The following is a 23,786-nucleotide window of genomic DNA, read 5'->3' as shown; positions in this document are numbered from 1 at the left end:
GTCAACATTAGTAGAGCAGTGTCAACGGTAGTATATTGCTATGCAAGCATTCCGTCGCCTCAACTCGCAGCAATTTTTCGATACTCGTGTTAAACCTCTTCTTACTGATTCTGTCCTCTTCAGATGCAAACATCGATACACGAGCCTAAATCCCGAACAGTTTCCTTATTTTGTGAGCAGCAGATCCATGCCATGCCAGAGTTGCTTCACTCAGAAATTCGTAGGACACCTAAAACAGTACTTCCAACGGACCCCAACTGTCAGCTTCAGCGGGCTGCTACGAGCAGTGGGGACAGCAAAGAGGCAAGAACGTTCAGGGGCCCCCTGGTACAGGCAAGAAACAAACCGAAAGTATCGACATTATTACAATTCATTGCTCGGAAACTGTTCATCTGAAAGCTACAAGCAAGCTAGCCAGGGCAGTTCCGATAGTGATGCAACTGGATCGATTGAACAAGTTCTTCGGAGCATGGATCAATTTGCTCTCAGCAAAGCAGCTGGGACTTTTGCTATACAGCAGGAGCCTTATCGAGATGTTTCAACAGAGGCTGGATGCCCAGCAATGCTGTTGTCCGTCCAGTATCGGATGTGCATTCGCAAGTCCGTGGTTTCCCTTCGAGTCATGGATTTGGCTTTGTTGCGGATATTTGTCGAATGAATATTGCTCCAACTCGTGTTAGGAGAGCACAGAGACGGAATTCAGATTGTTTTTGTGTCGTCTGCTTGACAGGTGATGTGAAACGCTAGTGCTTTGTTTAGTCTATTGACTGGGCTGCAATGACTGCTGATGTCAAAGCCAGAAATTGTTACATGGACATAGATTCTGTCCCCAAAGACTTCTTCATGCCTAAAGGACCAACTCGAGGGGGTCGAGGTCAAGTGGATCGAGGCAAAGATCGACAGACAGGCATACCGAGCTGTGGTCGGCGGTGGCACCAGAAGGTGACGACATGCTTGCCTTAGGGGAAAAAAGCTCCGATGGTCGGAGGTGCTGCTCAAACGAGCTAAAATTGAACAGACTCAGGTCTCCCTTGAAAAAACATTAGCCATAGTCATGCATGTATTGGGAGCGCGCAAAAGAAGTCCTATTTGCACTCAAAAACTTAGAATTAACGTGTCATGAATCAATTAGGATATATTAACTATTCTACACACACTAATTCTTCGATGTGAGACACTTCTAACCCAACTCACACGTGTATTTTATTACCTTCTGTCTTTTGTTGTCGCGACTCCTTTTATGGTTATTTATTCCTTGGAAAATCAATTCTTTGATTTAGATTAGTCGACGCATGTGCTGTTAGTGTCGAGTCATAATGTCATATAATATTCAATGGCTATCAAATTCAATAAAGTGAACAACCCGTATCTCCTAGATTAGCGATAAATCATATATGTCTAACAAAACATTTATCACTTTGTGGGAAGAATAAAAGAAACTCCTAAGCCCTAATTCACAGGTCAATATTAACAAAATCTTATCATGAAAACGTTCTAACAAAGACTCAAGCTGCTGCGTTGCTTGTGCCGCAAGCAACCTTCCGAAGTACCGTAAAATGGAACATGCATGCGTTCGTGTCCCAGAGCATCCCGATCTCGTCGTCCTTCTCCAACCCTCGTCTCCTGACGAACTGCTTGTTCCACTCCCCGTTCAGCAGGTAGCTGTTCGACGATGCCCAGTAGCGGAACACGAGCCGGTGCTCGTTGCCCGTGTCCACGTCCCTCACGGCGACGTCCATCCCTTCCCGGCTCTGGACCTGCCTCACCATCTCCGCTCCCATCCACTGGAGCACGTGGATCCTCATGCAGTCCCGGGGGAGCAGCAGCCGCGACAAGTGCCCGAGGTCGCTGGGCTTGAGCTTCTTCTTGATCTTCCACGGGTCCTCGTAGAGCACCAGCTCCGTGGAGATGCCCTTGTAGCGCTTCTCTTCTTCCTCGTGTCTCGGAACGGGTCGCTCGTTCTTCTTCGGGACGGCATTACATGATGATCTCTTCGTCTCCACGCACATAACGCCGGTTTTGTCGGAGGTTGACGTCTGCGCAGATTCCTGCTTACTGCCCTGAAGCGTGGCGGGAGCGATTTCTTGACGCTGGTTGCTGCCATTGTTGTCCCCGACCGAGAAAGACGAGCTTTCTTGAATGTCAGTGCTGGTCTGAGTAGGGAACAAGTCGAGGGTCAGCGGAAGACGTGGAGACAAGACTTCTTCTGGGCTCCGATTCTTCCTCTCATTATCATCGTTAGTGTGGGCCACATAGGAACCACAGGACGAAGAGACCTTCGACGGTGCCGGCGGCGAGCCGTCGATGATGATCGGAGGAGACTCGGGGTTGAAGAAATCGAACATCTTCACGGGTTTCTTTGCTTTCTTCTTATCCATGTTATGTCTTTTCTCTGGAGAGACAAGTGAGAATTGAGGAGCGTGGAAAATCGAGAGATTGCGCGTTTGTGCGCGAGACCGTCGCGGATCGTTAAAGAGTGATCGAACTACAGTTGCACAAAATCAAGTTGTGAAGTGGGCACTTCATATACAAAGTATTTACTAATTCTTGTTGGATTAGGAAAGGGAATTCCAGATAGTGCAGTGACCGCGATTGTCTCTGGAATAAGACTATATGTTTCCTAAAATGTGATAGTTTAATATAAGCAAGTAAAAAGAACATTCATCCATGTGTTTCGCTATTATCTCTTAATAGAACATATTCAGTTCGAATGAAAAGTGTGGAATCCCAAGGGTTCACACCCTCTTTTTGGATTAATTTGAAGTATACGGCCCGTGTAATCTTTCTATTAATCCTTCCCTAATACCACTCGAGGTAGGAGATGCCACAAAGATTGGGATTAAACCTTGATGAAGCACTAACTGCATTGGAGTCTTTTTATGGAACTGCAAGTCTGTTCTCTCTTTTATCAACGAAGCTTTCAATGTATTGGGTCACCCTCACTCAAATTTATGTTGTATATGAACTGGGTGGGAGTATGGTAATGGAATACCAACTTGGATGTTATCTAAAGAAGGTTATGAAAACTGCATAGAACGGCTATTTACAACAGCAAGCTACAGAATGTACTAATGTAGCAGTCGAGCAAGCACCCTTCAGAAACGGCAGACCCTACAGGTTGGGATCGCCACTTATGCTGTTAAATATTTGCTTGATACCCTAACCAGATTGGTCATCAATCAACAATGGCCATGGTACAAACCCCGACCTACTTCCAGGTGCAGACCGATGCCGATGCCGTGGTCGACAGAACAAATAATAGCGACATGCTAGACAGCAGAGCACCCAGAGCTTAAGGATGTCGCCAATAAAGGAATGATTAGGGGACATTGAAACGAGGAAGCAATTTAAAAGCAAACCAGCATGTTCAGATGATACTTATTTATAGGTCTGGAATCTGGGAAACTAATAATGGGAACTTGTTAAAGTATGCTTGATTAGGAACACTTCGATTTTTGAAGCAATGATTACACAAAATGAGAAAAGTAGTGCACTAAAAACCGTAAACTTTCCTTGATTGCCTGCTTAAATTAAACTGTCTTGAAGGCACTCGTTAATAAGATTCTTTGTTAATTTAGAGAGAAGAAACTATTACTGCAACAATCCTTCCCAGTTGAAAGAGAAAGTCGTACGTCCATAGTCTCCCCAACTCATCAAAACAACCAACCTTGCCTAGTCCGATTTGCGGACAACATTGTTGAAGCACATCTAACCATGATGAAATGTTACAGTGATAAGCAACTATATGCGAAGAACCGGCGATCAAAGCATCTGGCAACTTTTTTCATTTACTTAATTTTGTCGGTGAAAGAACCCAGCACCTTGTACCAAGATGCTCTCATTGAAAGCATTTTTAGAAATTGTGTGTACACTGATAGCATCAGAGAATCTACGCTAAAAAGAATGTCAGGAAGGGTATCTTTAGCCTGAATGTGGTGACTGTTTTATACTTTCCCACATCACTGCACCTTCAGGATGAACATCTACAAAATACCGTACAAAACGAGCATCTGAACATGCAAGGATGGAGCTGCTGGACATCATTGGCTTGACTGCACCTCTATCCCTCGACCAAATGTACATTGATATTCTTTTTTGTATTCTCTCCATATCGTAGCATAGATATGCTGGAAAGGCCACAAGGATTTCTAGTGGATAGCCCAACCGGTTGACTAAGCAATCAATCTTCTTCTCAATGACATCTTTCGTCTGGTTCAGCACCGTAGGAGCTTGTTTAACGATTTTTGAGGCCAAATTGAAGTCCAGACCAGCTTCTACAAGACAGTCAAACCTTTCCTGCAACTGATCTCCTCTTCCTCTAAACCGTTTCAATGCTTTTGTCATCTCCTCTGAGTTATCAACAAAGCCCAACCTCATCAAGAATGTTTTTTTCTCTATGTATTTAGTTGGATCTTGGTACAGTGTCCCTACCCTCCACTTGGATGCCAACTGGAACAATTTCAAAGGATCTTCCTTTATCATAAGAGCTAAGCAGTCTCTTATAACTTTCAATTCTTTACAAACAGTTTTGGGTCCTTTGAGGGAAGACGCGGCCAAAAGCTTCATGTGGTTGGAAACTATATTGGCTATTAGATCCATTTCCACTCTGATTTCAATCAGAAAGCTGACAGCTTTTGAGATATTTTTCAAGGACTTCTCAGACAGAATGAAGGGATTTTCAGCAAACAGTACACAAGCCTCATCCACATTGATGCCCACTTTCAGTAATAGGCCAAAAACCACATACACCTTCCTCCCTGAGCCATTGAACAGAAAAGCAGGATTCCTCTTGAATAATTCCCCCATCTGATTCTCTCCATTGTTCGCTTTCTCAAGGAACTCTATGGTGTCAAGAATTCTACACCAACTGTATCTTTTCTTGTCAGATAAATACTCACCGATACAATTAATATCTACACCAAGCCCTTTCAGTTTATCTAGGACCTCGACAAAGTGTAAATTGATGCCACCGACCAACAGCGTGGGGCAACGTATTACCAGCTTGATAACTGTCGATTTACTCAGACCTAAATCCTCATACGCCTCCAATCTCGAAGGCAACACCCCAATATCACATCGAAAGATATCTCTAGCTTCTTTGAAAATCTTACCGATCCTGTTCCTCGGAATCCCATAATTACACAAGGTCTGAAAATTCTCAAGCATGAGATGATCATCACTTAAAAACATCCTGTTCCGCGGAAGAAGCGACTGCAGCTCAGATGGGCGCACGCCCACGCTCTCGAAGAAGGGCTCGAACTCATTGATAGGATTATACCTAAGAAACCTCTCTACAGCCGGAGCAACGTCCTTTTCAGCATTGACACTGGAGAGTAGATCCTGCACGAAAAACGGCGAGTTCTTGCTAATGTACTCGGCATCGGAGAAGCTGAAGCTCCTAGTGCAGTGCAGGTAATCGAAGAGCGCGTCCTGCGCCCTGCTCCTGGCGACACGAGAGTACCGGTGAGCCAGGCGGGAGCGCGCCGGCGCACCCAGCTCGGCGGCCGGGGCCGCCCTCCCGTCGCAGTCGAGGCTCGACCGGCCGAAACACCGGACCTTCAAGGGCTCGGAAGACGGGTTCGTTCTGGCCCGGGACTTTTCGCAAACACGAGGAGGGCACAGGACGCGGTGGCCGAGTTGGGCCATCATCCTAGACAAAGGGGGCGACTTTCCGCGGGTTCTGCGGGTAAACATGGCACGACACCATCTGGGTCGACCGTATGCGGCATGGCTAAGCGAAGAGGCTTTGTGGGTCGTTCACCATAGCTCTTTGCCACCGACCCTGCAGCTGAAAATGGACGGCTGACGGAGAAATCCGAAGAGGGTCTTGGAGGCTTTGCTCGTACGTACCTCGGATGGCTAGAATCAATGTCTGCTTCCGGGTTACGCGCACCGAAGCTCGAGCTCAACAACAGCGGAATGCGAGGGACGGTGAAGGAGATAAACCCTAGTAAACCTCGAAGGAGGAGAAGAAGAAGGGGGGGCAATCGCGTGGGGGAAGGTGACGTCATCGATGCTGCAGATTTTCCATGGGTGAATTTGCAAAACCCCTCAAATTTTGGACTTTTCTCTTCGATTAGATAAAAAAAGTTCAATTTTCATGGTACTTTTTTTTTTTGGGTCGAATAATTTTCATAGTATTTAACTGATTATATATTTCAAAAAAAAAAATAGAAAAGAAAGAGTTCATTAGTTGGAAACTAGAACAAAGGGTTCCTTCTGATTCTATGGGTAACTAGGATTCAATAATTAAAAACCCTAAATTCTTAGCACGTTAGCCAAATACCGCCTTGTCTTAAAACCCAATGGAGGTGGACAGCATCGTTGTTAATGACATGGGAACACGCAGCAAAATTCTAGTGCCTTAATTGGATCGCATAATCTATTGGGAAAATTTCAAATTAGTACCAAAGTGGAGTCATTTTCTCAAAAGGGGATCCAAAATGGATATAGTATCAAATAAGGGCCTAAAGTGCCCGATGCCGGTGAGGGTCGGGCAAGGGTCGCCCCACCCAGGCCCTTACTTGAGACTAATTAGGCACTTCGGACCCCTATTTGAAACTGATTGGGCACTTCGGGCCCTTATTTGACATTATGTCCACTTTGGATCTCTTTTTCGAAAAAAAATGACCCCACTTTTGAGTACCGATTTGAAATTTTCCCTAATTTATCTAATCTGATCGATCTCCACTCGAAAAAGTCAAAAGCTTGAACAATCGAAACACATTAACTATCCTGAAACCACATTGATTTTCTCCGATCTGAGATTTCATCTGACGCCCGCCGCTCGCGCGCCGCCCACCCTCTGTAACAACTCGTAGGGGAGGAATTATTATTGTTGCACGGGAGAGACATGGCTGGTCCTTCCTACATAAACCTGTGCACGTAGAAATTTAGGTAAAAACCGAAGAAGTTGACTTTGGGGACCCTGCAAGTCCCGTTCCCTGGACAACGCGGTGTCTGTATCATGCCGCGGACACAGTAAAATTTTTTTTTTTCCGGTGGGTGACCCCCCCCCCCCCCCCCCCAAAAAAAAAAAAACTTCATCTTTATGACACTAAAATCATAAAGTTTTGATTTTTCTTGGATGGAAATGCAAGGAATGGCCATCCTCCCTCCTCCTCCAACGACCCAACCCAACACAGGAGAGAGAGAGAGAGAGAGAGAGAGAGAGTAGAATTCACAATCAGACAGCAACTCCTAATTTGCCTTATCACGCACTCTGCCTCCCCTGCCCACCCAATCCCTCTCTCTCTCTCTCCCTAGGCCTTCCTCCACACTTTATTCGTTTCGCAATTCGCAGACAGAGAGAGTGAGAGAGACGCTCGCGCGAGAAGAATTGTTGCTTTCTGGTGGAGGGATTCCCTCGTTGCTGCTGCTGCTGCCGCCCCGCGTTTTCCATCGATCCGGAGGGCCTCTGGGTGGTTGGGTTCTCCTCCCGGTGGTTGAATCTCATCTGGGTCCGCGCCATTTCGCCTCGCCTCGCGGTTCTTGATTCCTTGATTCCTTGATTGCCCACCTGCCGAAAACCCACCTGCGTTCGCCTCTTCATCTCCGCCTCCGGCTTCTCCTCCCCTGTATCGGATCGCTTGCGGTTCTGGGTCGGTCTAGGCTTCGGCTCCCCTCATCTGGGTTCGGGCGCTCGGCCGGCGTTCGGTCTTCGGTCCGGGTGAGTTGGGTTGCTCTGGTCTCCCGCATTTGTATTCGTGGGTGATTCCGGCTCTCTGCGACTTGGGTCGTGCGCTATTTTCGTTGCTTTTGCCTGTGCTGGTGTGGGTTGAATTCTCGAGTTTGGTTTGGCTTCTCAACTGGAAGTGGAAGTGCCATCCTTTGTTGAAATTCTTGTTCTTACCTTGCTGGCATTTGCTTTTCTCTTCTCCCTCTTTGTTGCGTGATGAATGGAATTAAAAGGTGTGTGATTGTATCAAGAATTTTCTCAGTTCAATTTTTTGTGTACTTGATGTTGTTCTAGCAGCTGATCTTCGCTCTGCTAGTAGGACTTAAGCTAGCACCACCTTGGGGTGTGATTTTAAGGTAGCATCTGTTTGTGGGATGACCATGTTTTGATTAACAGAGGAGAGCACACGAGCGTTTTTCTTTGGTCGCGCTTTTGGTCATTCGATCAGTGCCGGTATGCGTCCTTTCTGAGCCAGTGTGCATCGATGTGTGTTCGCGGTTCAGATCTCTTTCGGTCATTGTTATTTGCTTTGATGCCTCACTTGTTAACATTGCATATTTTCCCGTTGAGACCTTCCAAGTGTCTTCTCAGAACAGCTCTTGTGTCTGATGCCTTGTCTCTATACTCCATCGAACTCTTGTTTTTCTTTTGGGTCACAATATCACATTAAAGTGCCTGATGTGCATGAAAGAGTAAAATGAGAACCATAATGGATAATCTTGAAGCTCTGGATGATTTTTGTGTTCTATTTTTTTGGCTGTTCTCAAAATAGAGCTCTTGGTGTCTGTGATGTGTGCATTTGTGTTGAATAATATTTTCATTTCAAATATTGTGGTTGTGCAAGTTTAGTGAGAACACAGTAAGGGAAAAACAGGAAGCCTTAATGTGAGGTAGATGCAGATAAGAATGATTTAACCGGTTGTGCTTAAACATAGAAGTGCCCAAAGAGTAATAGTTTCATCGTTATTGGTGCAATTTCTCTGGCTATTGTTACTAACTCGATGTTATGCATTCATGTATTGGGAAGTCAAAATATATATCAAGATTCCACCAAACCGTCATCATCAATTTGACTCTTCTTCAGTATTTCAGTCGCCTTTTTTAACATATAGTCTGCTAAAGCATATTCAATAACTTGTTGGGATGCAATTTCTCTGGCTGTTATTACTAACTGGAGGTTATGCATACTTTTCTCTCTGCATCATGTATTGGGAAGTCAAAATATACATCAAGATTCCACCAAACCGTTTGACTCTTATTAAGTATTTCAGTCGCCTTTTTTTAAAATATAGTCTGCTAAAGCATATATAATAACTTGTTGGGAAAATCCATCTTATGCTCTGAGCTATGACTGACTAATATGCTGATGCTGCTATCGAATACTAGAGTTTTTTTCTTGGTCCTTTTCTTTTGTCAAGCCTTATGCCTGGAAATCATTGCCATCAATCATTTTCCTTTGCAATAATAAGTCTTGAATTGGCAAGCCTTTCTGAAAATGTCACTCTTTCTTGGTCGTACATGAAAACCATATAGGGAAGTTTTCTTTATCAACTTCACTAAGGCGCTTGCTGAAAATTATCTTATATCAAGTGAACCTGTCAATAATGGTGCTGTAGATGACTCATCCTTTCATATGCCTTACAAATTTACCAGCTCTTTTATGAATTGCGGTGACAGCATAAAGAATCAAAATGGATAGGGAAAGATAGCACTAGAAGAGGCAGGAGGCACAAACAACCTGGAGATCCATATGTGACCAAAGAGTTCATCATGCGGGCAGTTTCCAAAAACACTGTTATGAGTATGGAGGCTTACAGGAACCACGCCGAAGTGTTGGTCAAAAGCTATCTATTAGCTGATACCTTACTTCCATTTACGTCCGTTGTAGCTGGCATTTTGGCTTGTAAATTGGTATGCTCTTTCAGCGAATTTACTTTTTTCCCTTCCATTGTGAAGCTTCTTTCCTCCAATTTTGCTTGGCTTGCTGGGCTTTTGGCTGGGTCCTAGGTTGTAGCAAGGCTATTTCTTTAATAGACAGTGACAAAAACCTCTTTTAAAAGAATGCATGTGATCAGACATCTTTTTTCTACGTTAGTAGCATTTGGCTTTTCGTTATTCTTTTACTTTCGTTTTCCTGACATTTAAATATCTTACAGGTGTATGATCTCACCCAGTTAGTCAGCATGTTTTACTTCAAAACTTATGCAAGTCTGACAAAAGTACAACGCATCGAGTGGAATAACCGGTGGGTGGATATGTTAAAACTTGCTTAATGAGTTATAAGTATAGCTCCATGGTTGCTTCTAATATCAATCCTTTTTTAGTGGTATGTCAACAGTCCATGCCATTTTCATCACAACCATGTCACTATACTTTGTGTTCTGGTCTGATCTCTTCTCTGATCGACTTGCTGGCCCCGTGACTTTTCGACATTCACCTCTGTCTACTTTTCTCCTTGGGGTAAGTTTCTCTCGTTCTCCTGAACTCATTTGAAGTATCATCTTCTTTCTGAATGGTTGAAACATGACTGTCCGTGCATAAAATGCAAAGTAGACAAGTTCTAACCCTTTCTACGCCAGAAGACTATCTAGTCATGAGACAGTTTTTTCCTCTTTGGAAAGGTCCTTCATCTCTAGTATGCAAAAACTTATTTTCTAAGACCGATACACTCATATTACATCGTTGTAACTAGGATTCATTTAACTATGGATGTGTTGGGCAATAAGTAGAGTTCATGAGCATATTCTTTAGTTAGATAGCCTATATCATATTCAATGTTGTGCTCTTCCACCGCCTTTCTAATGTGACTTCTCATATTTGCAATGAGATAGGTTTTGAATCCCGACCTTTCTTTCCTTTTATATAAAGTAAAAGGGAAGGACAATGGGATCAAGTCAAAACTCAACATGGGGAAGACTTTCCTGCATAAATTGCTTTGAAATCTGATTAAGAGAAGTCATCTACCATTGAAATTGTTTATTTTCTTCATTTCTCACTACCATTGTGGATGAAAAGTCTTCACCAGGGTTCCATTTCTAATAAACTTGTTGATTGAAATCATAGGACAAGTCCTTAGTAGTTGACTCCCTCCAGCTTTGATTTTACAAAGAGGGAAAACGTGTTTAAGGTCTTAACAGGATCTCTGCAGAGTGTGCACATGAGCGATAAAGCCACCTCAAATCCTACTTAATATGATTTTACGAACGACACTAACAAAAAACCTTGTGGAGTATGAAGACAATTCTTTGCAAGGCCCTTGGCCTTGATGATAGCTTTTTATTCTCCCAGCGCCAGCCTTCAGTTCTGGTGGTCACGCGCTCTCATTTTTTTTATTTTCCGAGTCTTCTCTAGCCAGGTTTAGTTTCTTCGGATGTAACAGACACTCTATAGTTCTTCATTGAGAGGGCTAGCAAGTTCCCCGGGTAAATGGCGGAATTTTAGGACTAGCAGAGAAGCCTCCTGATTGGATAGAGAGGTGTTCCTCACGTCCAACCAGAAAAATAAACTAAAATAGCAAATTTGAGCAATTATTGACTGTGTTTTGAAGTTATATGCTCAGTAGCCATTGTGAAACGTAGATCTCAAAATGTGTACTGCCACTTTGAGAAGCAAAGTATATTTTTATTACCATTAGTTGACGGTGCAAAAGCAGCTGTATTATGATTAATTTTATTAACCATTGTGCTTAATTAGTTGATTTGTGAAGTTTATTAGTAGTGCTTAATTTTTTTAGCACAAATCCATTCAAAATACTTGTAGAAGCACAACACTTCTTTGTTAGAAATAATTGGACTGGGTAAGTGCTAAATTGGCTATCCTTGGCGGCAGTCCAAGGTAAGATCCACTTGATTATGTTCTCCTTTGAGAGGAATCTGTAACAATATACCAGGAAATGTTTTACAGAGATGCAACACCATTTTGTGATTATGTCTTTTTACTTGCTTGCCTAGATAATCCACAGTTATGGCCCTTACGAAGATATTGCTCAAAGTGAAATCACTTACCCTCCACCATCCTCCCTGCCCTGGCCTATATTCCACTTACCATGCACCACTGTGTCAAAGAAGCTAGAATTTCGTAATTTGTATGATCCAATATCTTTTCTTTGGCATTTTATTTTCAATTGAGAAGTGACGCACACAATTCCTGTTGATCCTTCAAGCTTTTCCACACCTAGTTGCAAAGTAACGCATTAAGAGTTGTATTATTAAACTCTAGCCTATCATAATCCTTTCTCTTGAAACTAAGCTCAAAATTTTGAGAGATTTTTGTCTGTAATTGCTCTTAACCACTGTCAATCGTCATTCGGTGATCAATTTTTGAACAAAGTATTCAGTAGCAATTATAGTTCTCAGTGTAACTATAATAATAGATGTAGTTTGAGCTTGAACAAGAGTAGCTCTAATAGTTAATGACCGGCAATCACCACCACAAAATACATTACACTTGAGACCCAGCTATTCGTGAGTAAATTTTGTTCCTAATACTTAGGACTTTGGAAATATCTTATACATTCACTCGGAAATTTTTGAGGGGTGAAGCTTGGCTTAGATTTGACTTGATGTTTGGGAAGTCACAGAGTTCCACCGGACAATTGCAGGTAAGTGCTGTGTGAACTGTAGTAGCCTGAGCTAAGTAGAATACCCTACGTGGATAATGAAATATTAGAATGGTAGGCTTCACTTGAAGTTTACTTCTGTTATAGCAGATATACTTTCTATGGATGCACCCTGTTGCTGCATTGATAGCTTGCATCATTGCTGATATATGCTCCAACAGTTATTCAGCTAGTGGAAATTTTTTGGCAGGTTTCTGTTGGGTATTTTCTTTCAGATCTCGGAATGATATTTTGGCTCTATCCTTCTTTAGGTGGAATGGAGTATGTAAGTGATCTTATAATAAATTTTTACTTCTTGTTAGATCACGGGCAGAGTTTTCTCACACATGCGTTTTTTCGTCCGTACTGTCATCTTAAACTAATTTTATTTCTTTCTATTTAGCAAGGAAATGAGACTTAATTTTGTATTGCTAGTTAAATGAATAGGGAGATCGAAAAAGAGTTATATCTTCATAATTAAGACAGGTCTTTGGTTGAGTCTCATGCTATATTGAATTTACTTGATGGTTTGTCAAAACCATGTTCAATTAAAAAAAGAAAAACCTTTGAACGGAGTTATATGCTCAAATACGGTATTGCAGATAATTTGACGCATGCAAATACATTGAGCAATAGAAAACAGTAGATTTTATCATAGAGGCAAGTAATTACCGCTGATGAGTCAGTACCCCTTGGTCTCAGGTTATACATCATTCACTCTCTGGAATTGCTGTAGCATATTCTATGGCTTCTGGGGAAGGACAGCTTTATACATACATGGTCCTTATCTCTGAGATTACTACTCCAGAGATCAATATGAGATGGTATGTTTGTTATATCTTGAGCCCTTCATTAGCTTTTCGTGTCGTCACTGTAATATGCATTTTGAAGGTTTCTCGACACTTCTGGGATGAAGAAGTCTGGTGCGTACCTCATTAATGGCGTGGTCATGTTTATTGCCTGGTTGGTGAGTCTCTATTTCCTTTTCCTTCCAAGATCTAGACCCTCTAAGGCAATATCGAGACAGAAAATATCTCAGATGTTTGCTTGGTTGGGCTGTTTGTTAAACCCAAACCAGGTTATGCTAATTGTACTTGTCAATCTTGTAAAGATATTTTCTCTGTTCATATTCAGATATACCATGAGCTGTCACGACTTACAAGGTGGAATCTCTTTTTTGAGCTGGTTCTGACATTAGTGCTAAGCATACTTTCTGTTACATGCAGGTAGCAAGGGTTCTTCTGTTCGTTTACTTGTTCTACCACGTGTATTTGCACTATCATCAGGTGTGCAGATTTCTGAGAACCTGTTTACAATTTGTATCTGTAACTTTCCAAGGGATCTCCAACTTCAGATTCCTTGGAACACCTGTCACCTCCTTCGTCATAACTAGTTAGTGTCTTTTTTCTTGGTGTGCATACAGAGTCGTTTTTTCAATGGACAGCACTGGCTGTTGGAAATGTCAAGAATTTTGACATTAGAACTGGAAATATGTGGATTCTAACAAGATTTGAGTTAACTGCCCTTCAGGGAAAAAGAAAGACTTAATGAACTTGGCTTCTGTAACATTATTTTTTTGGCTTTCCAGTCCTGTGATGCCATATCTCATCGTTTTTAATCATACTGAAAGTACAGCTAATATACTTCTTTAAAAGTCCAATACCTACCAGTTCAATGGTGTCTAGTAGTTTGGTCTGTTGTCTTTCGATCTGTCCATCGGTTACTTCTGTGTTCATATACAAATTTCAGCGATGATACCATGCAACCAACTTTTGTCTTCTTGGCAGGTCATTGAGATGCACATATTCGGGTATCTATTGGTCTTTCTGGTGCCGGCAGCGCTGGCAATCATGAACTTGATGTGGTTTGGGAAGATCATCAAGGGGTTGATGAAGACATTAGCTAAAAAGCGGTGAAGATCACACGCTTGTTCTGCTACGTGCCCTCCTACATTCTCTGTTGTAAAAGTTGTGGTTGCCCTCATAGTAAGAAGTCTTAAAAGCTCACAGAATCAATAGGATCATCGAACCGACCGACAATCACGTTACTGTACATGTCTATAGTTTCATTACAATCTCACGAGTCATTACTTACTATTTTTTCCCCCCCTTAATTATCGATAACGCTAGCAGAATTCTGAATTCCGATGCCTTAATCCCGGACGTATCATATAATCGAAAGCTATAAGGTCTTCTGACTCTCTGGACTGGTGGTGCTGAATCTGCTGATTTTCCTTCACTGGGGTGTCGTGATTTTGTAGTCTTGATGATGCGCACTGACATGATCTATATGAGACCTGCAATGCCAAGTCGATCTATGGAATGTAAAGTTGATATGATTTCTAAGCCCACTTGCAAATTGCAAGCAACATGGAAAAGATTTGAGACTTTTCACAAAGCATAGATCCAAACGAGAGGGCAACAAGCCACAGAAAGATAAGCAGCGAAACTAACAGAGTCAATGATCGACAAAGCCAAGAACCGCAGCCATGACAGACAAAAGGGTGATGGATGAAACCCCAGAAGAGAAGGCAATGTACCCTGCAAAACGATGTGTTCGAGGGGGGTTAATCCGAGGATAGATTGACATAAGACAGGATAAAAGTAGGCGATCGAAAGTCGAAAGAGTGGACGGACCACTAGGAGTAAGAAGTAAGCAAGTTAAAAGCGGATCTTTCAAGCCTGCACATTCTTGGAACTCCTCGGGTCGGTTTATTCGAAGGAAAACTATTTCCAGAAATTTTTCGACTCGGTGGATCACTAGGAGTAAGAAGTAAGCAAGTTAAAAGCGGATCTTTCGAGGTTGTACATTATTGAAACTCAGGGTTCATTTGTTTGAAAGAAAACTGTTTTTGGGAAATTAATTTTTGATTTTCCGGTGTTTGGACGACGGAAAATTAATCGATTCATGAAAAATATTTTTCATGGACGGAAAATAACAAACTAAGATGGCAGGAAGGAAATCATTTTCCCTCGAAAACTAATCATTTTCCATGAAAACTGATTTTATGGAAAATATTTTTCTTTATTATGAAGTTCCCAGGTGAAACAAGTGCACCCTGAATCTAATTTTATAAAGCTTATCTCTATTTTCTGGCAACTCAATGGGTAAGTGGTTTAGGAAAGGACTTTCGTATCGGACCGATGCAAATAAACGAGACTTCTATTTTTAAGGGGTCTCAATCAATTTTTTTTTCCTTCTCTATATTTTATAAATATCTTGTCCATGGATGAATGTGTCATTTCACACTTTCTATTTTATCTTTCGCGTGTTATCCTATAAGAAATTTTCCTAAGAAGATTTCAAATCTCAAAATATAATTCTTTTTCCATATATATATGTATGTATGTATGTATCAATGCACATTGCTCGTATTGTCCATTTTTATCACTAATTTCCTTATGTTAATCTAATAATTTAAAATCCCGTAATAAAATAATTTTGCTTGATGATTTATACGTCAATTCTCTACGCACACGCGACATCTTGTCAGCAATTGAATTAGAAAAAAGACCTATAATAGCATTTAGATGCCCGCTTCGAAAAAAACAACTAGCAACTACTAATAGTAAAAAAGCCAATCTAGCTTTATTTTTGTTCTCAATTTGGTGCATAATCCCTTTCTCGGTGATTTTCGGTACGCTATCGTGCTACTTTTTTTTTTTTTTATCTTTTTCATATGGGAATATGAATCGCGCAACTATAACAATTTATTAATGGAGTGATTAGTCTGTATATCTGACGATCACGTTTTAATTTTATTTTTTTCTTCATTTTGGTCGGCGACTCTCCCCGGCTGTTGGCGAGGGCCACCTTGCCTGTGGCCGACGAGGCCGCAAAGGCCCCGAGCGAGGCCATCATGGCCTTGCTCGGTGAGGCCGCAATGGCCTCCTTCGCGACCCTGCAGATCTTGAGTGAGGCGGTCCTCGCCAGTGGCGACCCTCGCGTGGCCAAAATGAAGGAAAAAAAAGAATAAAATTCAAGAACATTATTAAAAGTTATCCACCTCAGCGCCGATCGTGCCTCGTAGGATGACTGGTATCTATGTTAGCGATTTTCGATTAAAATTGACCGGATGGACTCAATTGGCACAAATACAAAATGTTTAAGACTAAATTGGCCCAATTAAAAAGCTTAAGACTGAATCGACATGAATGCAATATATTTAGACTTTTTTGGTACTATATCATTAAAAAAAACATATTCTTTAGATTATTATTTTGTTATTTATTTTCACGATGGGTGTACTTGTAATTAAAAAAAATGTCTCGTGTATATATATATATATATATATACTTTTTAACAATCAAAGATGGCCGAAGACATAATCAAGGAAGGACAGCTGGGAATTCAATTGCCAAGACCAAGTCGAACAAAAAAACCCTAAAAAATGACCCCCTAAAAAAAACAAATAAAAAAAAAGAATAAAACAAAAGAAAAGAAAAGAAAAGAAAGGAGAAGATGGACACATCCACCACGTTATTCCCTAAAGGCAACGTACCGGCTGCGATGTCACCAGTGGAATTTCTGCGTGTACGCCAAGATTAAAAAATTTGTTAAAAAAATAAATCGGATGAAAAGGGAAAAGGACATAAATAACCCCCTAAATTTTAGCTTAACGTGCAATATTCTCTTTTAACTTTTAATTCGTTCAATATCGTCCATGAACTTTATCCTGATGTGCGATGTCGACCCTTAAACTTTTTAATTTTATTCAATAATAAATGTTCAATGTTGTTCTTGAACCAGAATTAACGGAAGGATAACATTAGATATTTTCATAGAGTCAAAAAATAGTTCAGAGGAATAAGTTGAGCATGTATCGAAAGTTCCGGAATCACATCGAACAATTCGGGACCGACATCGCATGTTGGGCTAAACTTTAGGAACATCACAGAATAAATTAAATGATTAATACTACGAAAAACCCCAAACTGTTATACCTGTGACAAATTTACCCTCTGTAAGTTTCCGTCAAATTTTACTATCAAATTGCCGAGTTTGATGACATGTGGTAGTTGACAGGTGTACCAGTTTAGGGTTTTATTCCTCTGTTTGTCACAAGTTTACGAATTTGTGGTTTTCATGATATTAATCTTGTTTAACGGATAGTAAATTTGACACAAATGTATCAGTTTTGGATTTTTTGTGGTAAAAAAAATAGTTCGGGGTAAATTTGTCACAAGTCTATCAGTTTGGGGTTTCTGGTGATCAAAAAATTAGTTCGGGGTAAAATTGTCACGGGTGTACCGGTTTGAGGTTTTCCGTGGTCAAAAAATTAGTTTGGGGTAAATTTATCGCAGATATACAAATTTAAAGTTTTTTGTGATAAAAAAATTAATTCGGAGTAAAATTATTACGTGTGTATTAGTTTGAAGTTTTTCGCGATATTATTCCTAAATTAAAAGACGAAGATAAACAGCAACCTGCAACGACACTGACGAAGACGACGTACCAACCGCGACGTTGCCACGTGGAATTTCCGCGCGTACGCCGAGATTTAAGAAATGATGAAAAAAGAAAGGAAGGGCTGGAAATAAAAAGGGGGAAATTGAAGGCCGCGTTGTTGCTTCAAAGGAAAAAAAAAAATCAATCGCTTTCGGAGGAGACAAGGGAAGAAGAAGAAGAAGAAGAAGAAGAAGACGCGGAAAGCTTCGTTGGTTGGACCGTTCCCCTCCTCCCTCCTTCCTTCTCCATTTCTTCTCCCGTGTTGGAAACCTCCTCCTCCGCCTCCGCCTCCGCCGCCGTCAACGCCGCCCCCCCTCGCCGGAGCCCGATCCGATCGCCGACGACCGACCGACCGCCGCTCGGATCTCCGACCGTTCGACCCACTCGCCCGATGGCCACCTCCGGCAACAAGAACATCAACGCCAAGCTGGTCAGCTCCCTCCCCTCCTGGCCCCCCTCTCTGCTCCCCGTCCCCCCCCCTTTCCTCCGGGTGTTTTCGCCGGAGAGATCGGGGGATTGGCGCTCGTTCTCTGGTCGTGTTGTGCGTGCCCTTTTCGGGCTCGATGGGTTGCGAATTTGCCGTCTCCGATCGCGGGTGTTAGGTGGGGGGGGATTAGCTCCTCGGTCGCGGAATTTTCGTCGATTCCGATCGCCGAATCCGGTAGCGATGGTAGTAGTCTTATCGACGATCTCTGCTTGGGGGACGTGCGCTTTCTCGCCGAGAGAGAGGGTCCGATCTTCTCCAGCGTCGATCCTTTGATGATCCTTTTGGGATTGGGATTAGGATTAGGGCGAACTGGAGCTCGCGCGCGGTTGTTTTCTGCGCACCATCGCCGATTTGGGAATTCGGTGTGGGTGTTTCGCTATTGCTTTACGCATTCCTCTTGCCTCCTTCCCCTTGGGGGACTTTTGTATTTACTTGAGTAAGGGAGGGTTCGTTTTTTGCTCGGTCTCTGACCGTCGGTTTCTCCTCTTACGGTAGCCTTTATGGAGCAATTCTCTTTGCTGCTACCTGTTAATATTTGTGTTCGAGCTGTGATTGATGTCCTCGATGGTCTTCGTGTTGCAGCTTCTCTGTTCTGTAAAGTGTGTTGTTGCTTGCTTATATTGAATATGGGTTGCTTCGGATTGCGCGCTACGAGTGGCATGCAGCTTTATTGGGCTTCAAAATCTGACGCGGAATTGTTGTTTCATCATTTCTTGCTTTGTCTATCTGGTTCTTGGGAGTTCTATACCTTGTGTCATCTTTTTAAATTTCCAGAATACCCAATTGTGCTTTGCTAGGTTATCATCTCGAGAAGATGGTGCTAAAGAGGTACAACCAAAAAAAAATAGAAGAAGAAAAATTCGAAGTGGGAAACTAGCAGGGTAGAACAGTGAAATTTTGGTAACCTAGATTGAAAAAGTTAATTTATAGTTGATCGAAAGTGCTAATGTGTGCAATAAATAGCTAACTAGAAAATAAAGATTAGTGGCTGGAGGCCCTTATGCAATCATTTTTCTGCATTACTTCTCTGTACCTTTGCGGCCTTCTGCCAATCACCTGGTTGCAGAAGAATCTAGTACGTTATTAATGGTGATCCTGACACCGGAAAGATAAGTGTGATAAACATATTATTTTGTTTCCTTTGCTTACTAAGAAAACTTGCACAGCGAAAAGCGTATCATCTCGTTGTTTCATAATTGCGGGCTTTTGTTGATAACCTCCATCTATATTTCCTTAAGCTTTTTTTTTTTTTTTGGTAAGGTAAGATGTATATAAACTTTTTAACGCACCAATTACAAATTTCCTTAAGCTTTCATGCTTGCTTTAACTTAAAATTGTTATGATTCAGTATCATGATCTATTTCTTTCTGTGTTTCTTCACGAACTGATTACTTATTTTATCGAATCTTCTGTTTTTGCTTGTCGTTTTTTGTACATTAGGTGCTTCTCGGAGATGTTGGAGCTGGAAAATCTAGCTTAGTACTGCGGTTTGTTAAAGGCCAGTTCGTTGAATTTCAGGTTCACAAAACTAGAGTATTGATTTATAATTTTCAGCTGATTTCATTTCTTATCATAGTAGCTTGACTATGAAGTACTTCTGATGTTGTAGGAATCCACCATCGGCGCTGCCTTCTTTTCTCAGACTTTGGCTGTAAATGATGCAACTGTGAAGTTTGAGATCTGGGATACAGCTGGCCAAGAGAGATACCACAGCTTGGCTCCGATGTACTATAGAGGAGCTGCCGCGGCAATCATTGTGTATGACATGACAAACCTAGTAAGTGAAGTTAACAACAAACCAATCATTGCCTCCTATGCTGTATGATGTTGCTAAGTCGACTAATCTTTGATTGTGGCTAGAGATCTTCATGCAAAGTAATAGTTTTCACTACAACAGAATTCATGTAATATGTGAATCCGCTTCTTTTGGCTTTCGATTTTAGCATTCTAGCACTTCAGTTTTCAAAAGATGTTCATTTTTTGATAATGGATTGCATACGCTGGTCCTTTACTTTTGATTCTTAGGAACCATCACCACGTACAAGTTTGTGTCCTCAAGAGGTCATTACATATTATTTAGTTGAAATTGTTGCTCCCATGGTATGAGTTCTCCGTGGAATTATCAAAGAGTGAATCGATTTATCCTTCTCCAGAGGCCTGGCTGACCTTTGTTGGGTTGGAGTTATGATTAATTGTTTGGTTTTGGTTGTTAAGGTGCTTCTTGCTCTTGCTGTGTATCTTGGCAGGTGGTGGCTTATAATAAACTCAATGAGTATAACAATTTTAATTGCTTAAGATATTGCACACTGGCAGTCTCACATCAATGATGATAGTGTTGGCAGTCTCACAATTTTTCTGATCTTTGATATCAGCATACCATTTTAATGATCCTGTTGTGTCATGAGCGAACTTGTTTTGAGCATATCTCTATTAGATGCATACTATATTGTTGTCCTTGCTTTTGTTGATGTAAACTTCAACTGTCTATGTCGAAGATTTACTATCTTTCTTAAACAGGATAAACTTGAAACTGGTTGTTGATGTATTATTCTAATCATGGTGCATGATCCAATTTTCCTTCTTACTATATTATCCCCATTTTTTTTACCGTCGATCATTTCGATGTGCACTCCCTAGCAAAATGTTTTGCAGGATAGTTTTATTTGGAATGTCCACTCTTTCTCCATAAGGTTGGGGAAAGGAGGGAAGTCCCCTATCGCAAAAAAGGACCACTTCTTCTTTTTTTTTCGATCGGAAAAAAAAAGGACCACTTGACCTATGCCTTTGCATGACATTACTGATTCCTCTCGCTAATTACTTGTATTGCCCTTATAATCTAGCTTTACTTTTTCTCTCTGTTCATATTTACCTAAGTGTCAGGCTTCTATATGAAGATGAGGCATTGATCTGACTGTTTGTATGACATGACATATGATGTGTTCAAACATGGTTCTATATATCTGCCTTGCTAAAGGTCTATGTTCATATAGGAAAGTAGAAGACTTTACCTATACAGTTCTGCATCTGCTTTGGTGCTCTGCAGCTTTGTGCTTTCTTTTGCCTTAGATGTTTTCCTAGCAAAGTGACAAGACTGTTTTCTTTCTTGTAGGCATCATTTGAGAGAGCCAAAAAGTGGGTGCAAGAACTTCAAGCACAGGGTAGTGATTAAATCTTTTTGCTTAACTTCTCTATGTCATAGCCATTTGTTTGGCTTTGCCGTTGGCATTCACGTTTATTTATGTTTGGTGGCTTTTAAGTGGGTAGACTTTGTTAACTTCTTGATCTCCGATATGCTTGTGACTTTTTGCTCTTCTTTTCATGTGTTAAAAGAGACATTTATTATGTTTAGTATGACCTTGGGGTGCTGGTATACACAATTATCGTTCATATTTTATCGTGGAGATGTTTGGATGGGATCTCCTTATCTTTCTTCAGCAAGAACCTTATATCATCTTGCAATAATTTCATGGTTAGTATTTGAGCTAACTAGTTGTCTCCATTCTTGTCAAGGTAACCCCAACATGGTTATGGCTCTTGCTGGAAATAAAGCAGATTTGTTGGATGCCCGGAAGGTTACAGCTGAGGTAATTACAGTTTTCTTTCTGTTTTCCTTTTGAGATGATTGCTTCTGTTTCCTCCATAATTATGTTTTCATTTATCAAGAGGAAAGTGCAATTTCATTGAGGTGGCAATAATGGGGTGCCTACCTCAGTATCCGCTAGATATAGGATGTCTACATCTTCCAATCTCATGCGATGTTTGGAGAAGAAATCAATTGAGAAGAACCGAGACACCTTTTTATTCACTATCTACTTCTGATAACGCACCTGTTCCTCTCCCTTCTCAGTAGACAAAATGTTGTATGAGGAATCTTTTGTGGATACTTGTTTATCTTTGCACAGTCTGATACCTATCCAAGCCTTCAGTCCTCTACAGAAATCATCTTGTTGGATAAAGATGTGCGAGATCAGGAAAGTTAGTCTTTTGAAGTTTTATCCTTATTATAGATAATAGGCTGGGAGATTGTTCATGCTGCCTTTGATGCTTATTCGTGTCCTTGGGGTATCCTTATGCTTTCTGGACTCCTAATGAAAGGTGGAACTTGATACTATCACAAATTGCAGGCATCAAAATGATGTTATTTGAGTTGGTTGGATAGAGTGAACACAGAGCGAAGAATCAGTGTCTCCATTGATTTTTTTATGATCTGAGTTGACTCTAATTCAAAGTGGTCATTGTCATTTATGGAGATGACCGACTTTTTTGGAGCTCAATGAGAAGAAAAGCTATGTTTAATTAGCCCAGCCTAACCTTGTCGAGCTCACTGTCAATAGGCAAGGCAGGAGGAGAAGTTGATTGATTATGCAATGGCACTGTTGACAATGAGCTTATGGCTCAGTTATTATTCAGTATAAAGCTTTTAATTGATCATCATATCAGTCAAAGGAGAAAGTTTATTTGGAACATAGTGTAGGTTTGGTCCAGATTGTTGGATAAGGACCAGGACGTTAATGAGACTCACTTCAATTATTGTCCTCTTTAATTTGCTCATGTCTGGTCCCTTTTTACTGCAGGAAGCGCAAACATATGCCCAAGAACATGGTCTCTTCTTCATGGAAACGTCTGCTAAAACTGCTACAAATGTCAATGACATTTTCTATGAAATAGGTACAACAGTCTTGTCAATGTATTCGTCTCGTGAATGCATAGTTCATATCATGCACGCCATTGCATTGACTGGTTTTCATTTACATGTACTCATCTTTGTCGTAGATACTGCATGCTGTGAACTCCGTAATTAGGTTTAGGAATTTGGATATTGCTTGTAATCTGTCTCTGCTCTCAACCGAGGATGGTGATTACAGCGAACTATATACAACACCTTCTACGATGAAATGTTCCTGCCAATTTTTCTGGTGCACATTTTCTTACTTTGTCGACGCCATATAATTTACTGTTATTTTTCATCGATACAGCTAAGAGACTACCCAGAGTTCAGCCAGCACCGAACCCGTCGGGAATGGTTCTCATGGACAGACCCGCCGAAAGGACGGCGGCTGCATCGTGTTGTTCTTAAAAGCAGCCCTCGTCCGTGCTTTCTGTAAAAGCCCATGATGTGTTCTCCCCGAAAATGCATGATGAATTTTCGTCACTCAGAAGTTATCTCGGCCGAATTATCGGGCGGAATTGTACATGCCATGTCAATTTAGGCCCCCTCTTATGCATAGTGTTACCAAGGGTGTGTGATATAATTTTTCATATATATAATGACTATGGTTTGGCTCCTGTATCGATTTCTGTACCTGAGGATTGCGAATCGGTTTCGATGCTCGTAATGACATTTCGACTTATATCTTTTACACAATAAGGTGGACGTAGTTTTCATTCTTGGTGCAGAAGAAAGCAAACTCGAGCCCATACATGATACAATGTTGCAGATCCTTGGGATACCTTTGGTAGGATCGTAGTGTGATGGCCATTGAGTAGGCAACCTTGTACTCCTTTCATGTCCAAAATTAATCAAATATCATTGAAACAACCCACCTCAAAATGTTTCTCTTTTACATGTCTTTAAA

The 23,786-nt window shown here is 41.3% G+C and overlaps 3 protein-coding genes and 1 pseudogene across 9 annotated transcripts; 2 read left to right on the top strand and 2 right to left on the bottom strand.

The window, feature by feature from the left end:
- Positions 1 to 1,357: 1,357 nt before the first annotated feature.
- Positions 1,358 to 3,655, bottom strand: LOC130139821 (uncharacterized; annotated as a pseudogene).
- Positions 3,656 to 3,796: 141 nt separating this feature from the next.
- On the bottom strand, positions 3,797 to 5,975 carry LOC115661328 (transcription termination factor MTEF18, mitochondrial-like). Its single transcript, XM_030583625.2, has one exon. It carries the CDS (start codon positions 5,692 to 5,694, stop codon positions 3,922 to 3,924), a length of 1,773 nt encoding a protein of 590 aa, XP_030439485.1. The 5' UTR covers positions 5,695 to 5,975; the 3' UTR covers positions 3,797 to 3,921.
- A 1,114-nt stretch (positions 5,976 to 7,089) lies between these two features.
- On the top strand, positions 7,090 to 14,538 carry LOC115661334 (uncharacterized). Of its 7 annotated transcripts, none has more exons than XM_056317877.1 (10): positions 7,090 to 7,669; positions 7,976 to 8,131; positions 9,356 to 9,589; positions 9,835 to 9,923; positions 10,003 to 10,138; positions 12,487 to 12,561; positions 12,978 to 13,099; positions 13,167 to 13,242; positions 13,502 to 13,561; positions 14,063 to 14,538. In XM_056317877.1, exons 3-10 carry the CDS (start codon positions 9,449 to 9,451, stop codon positions 14,189 to 14,191), a joined length of 828 nt encoding a protein of 275 aa, XP_056173852.1. In that variant the 5' UTR covers positions 7,090 to 7,669; positions 7,976 to 8,131; positions 9,356 to 9,448; the 3' UTR covers positions 14,192 to 14,538. The 7 variants fall into 7 exon arrangements, with proteins under 7 accessions (XP_056173852.1, XP_056173853.1, XP_056173849.1 ...); XM_056317878.1 differs by having other exon boundaries at positions 7,973 to 8,034; XM_056317874.1 differs by having other exon boundaries at positions 7,091 to 7,669; positions 7,976 to 8,034.
- A 3,473-nt stretch (positions 14,539 to 18,011) lies between these two features.
- LOC130139825 (ras-related protein RABF2b) lies at positions 18,012 to 23,500 on the top strand. The gene is made up of 7 exons (XM_056317541.1): positions 18,012 to 18,153; positions 19,651 to 19,728; positions 19,820 to 19,987; positions 21,320 to 21,368; positions 21,721 to 21,794; positions 22,785 to 22,878; positions 23,187 to 23,500. The coding sequence occupies exons 1-7, from the start codon at positions 18,115 to 18,117 to the stop codon at positions 23,285 to 23,287; spliced, it is 603 nt and encodes a 200-aa protein (XP_056173516.1). The 5' UTR covers positions 18,012 to 18,114; the 3' UTR covers positions 23,288 to 23,500.
- Positions 23,501 to 23,786: the final 286 nt, after the last annotated feature.

This window comes from Syzygium oleosum, unplaced genomic scaffold (assembly GCF_021117445.2).
Source record: "Syzygium oleosum isolate NSW1041296 unplaced genomic scaffold, Sole_v2.1 Sole_v2.14, whole genome shotgun sequence".
NCBI classification, from domain to species: Eukaryota; Viridiplantae; Streptophyta; class Magnoliopsida; order Myrtales; family Myrtaceae; genus Syzygium; species Syzygium oleosum.
This window is presented reverse-complemented; position numbering and strand designations above follow the sequence as displayed.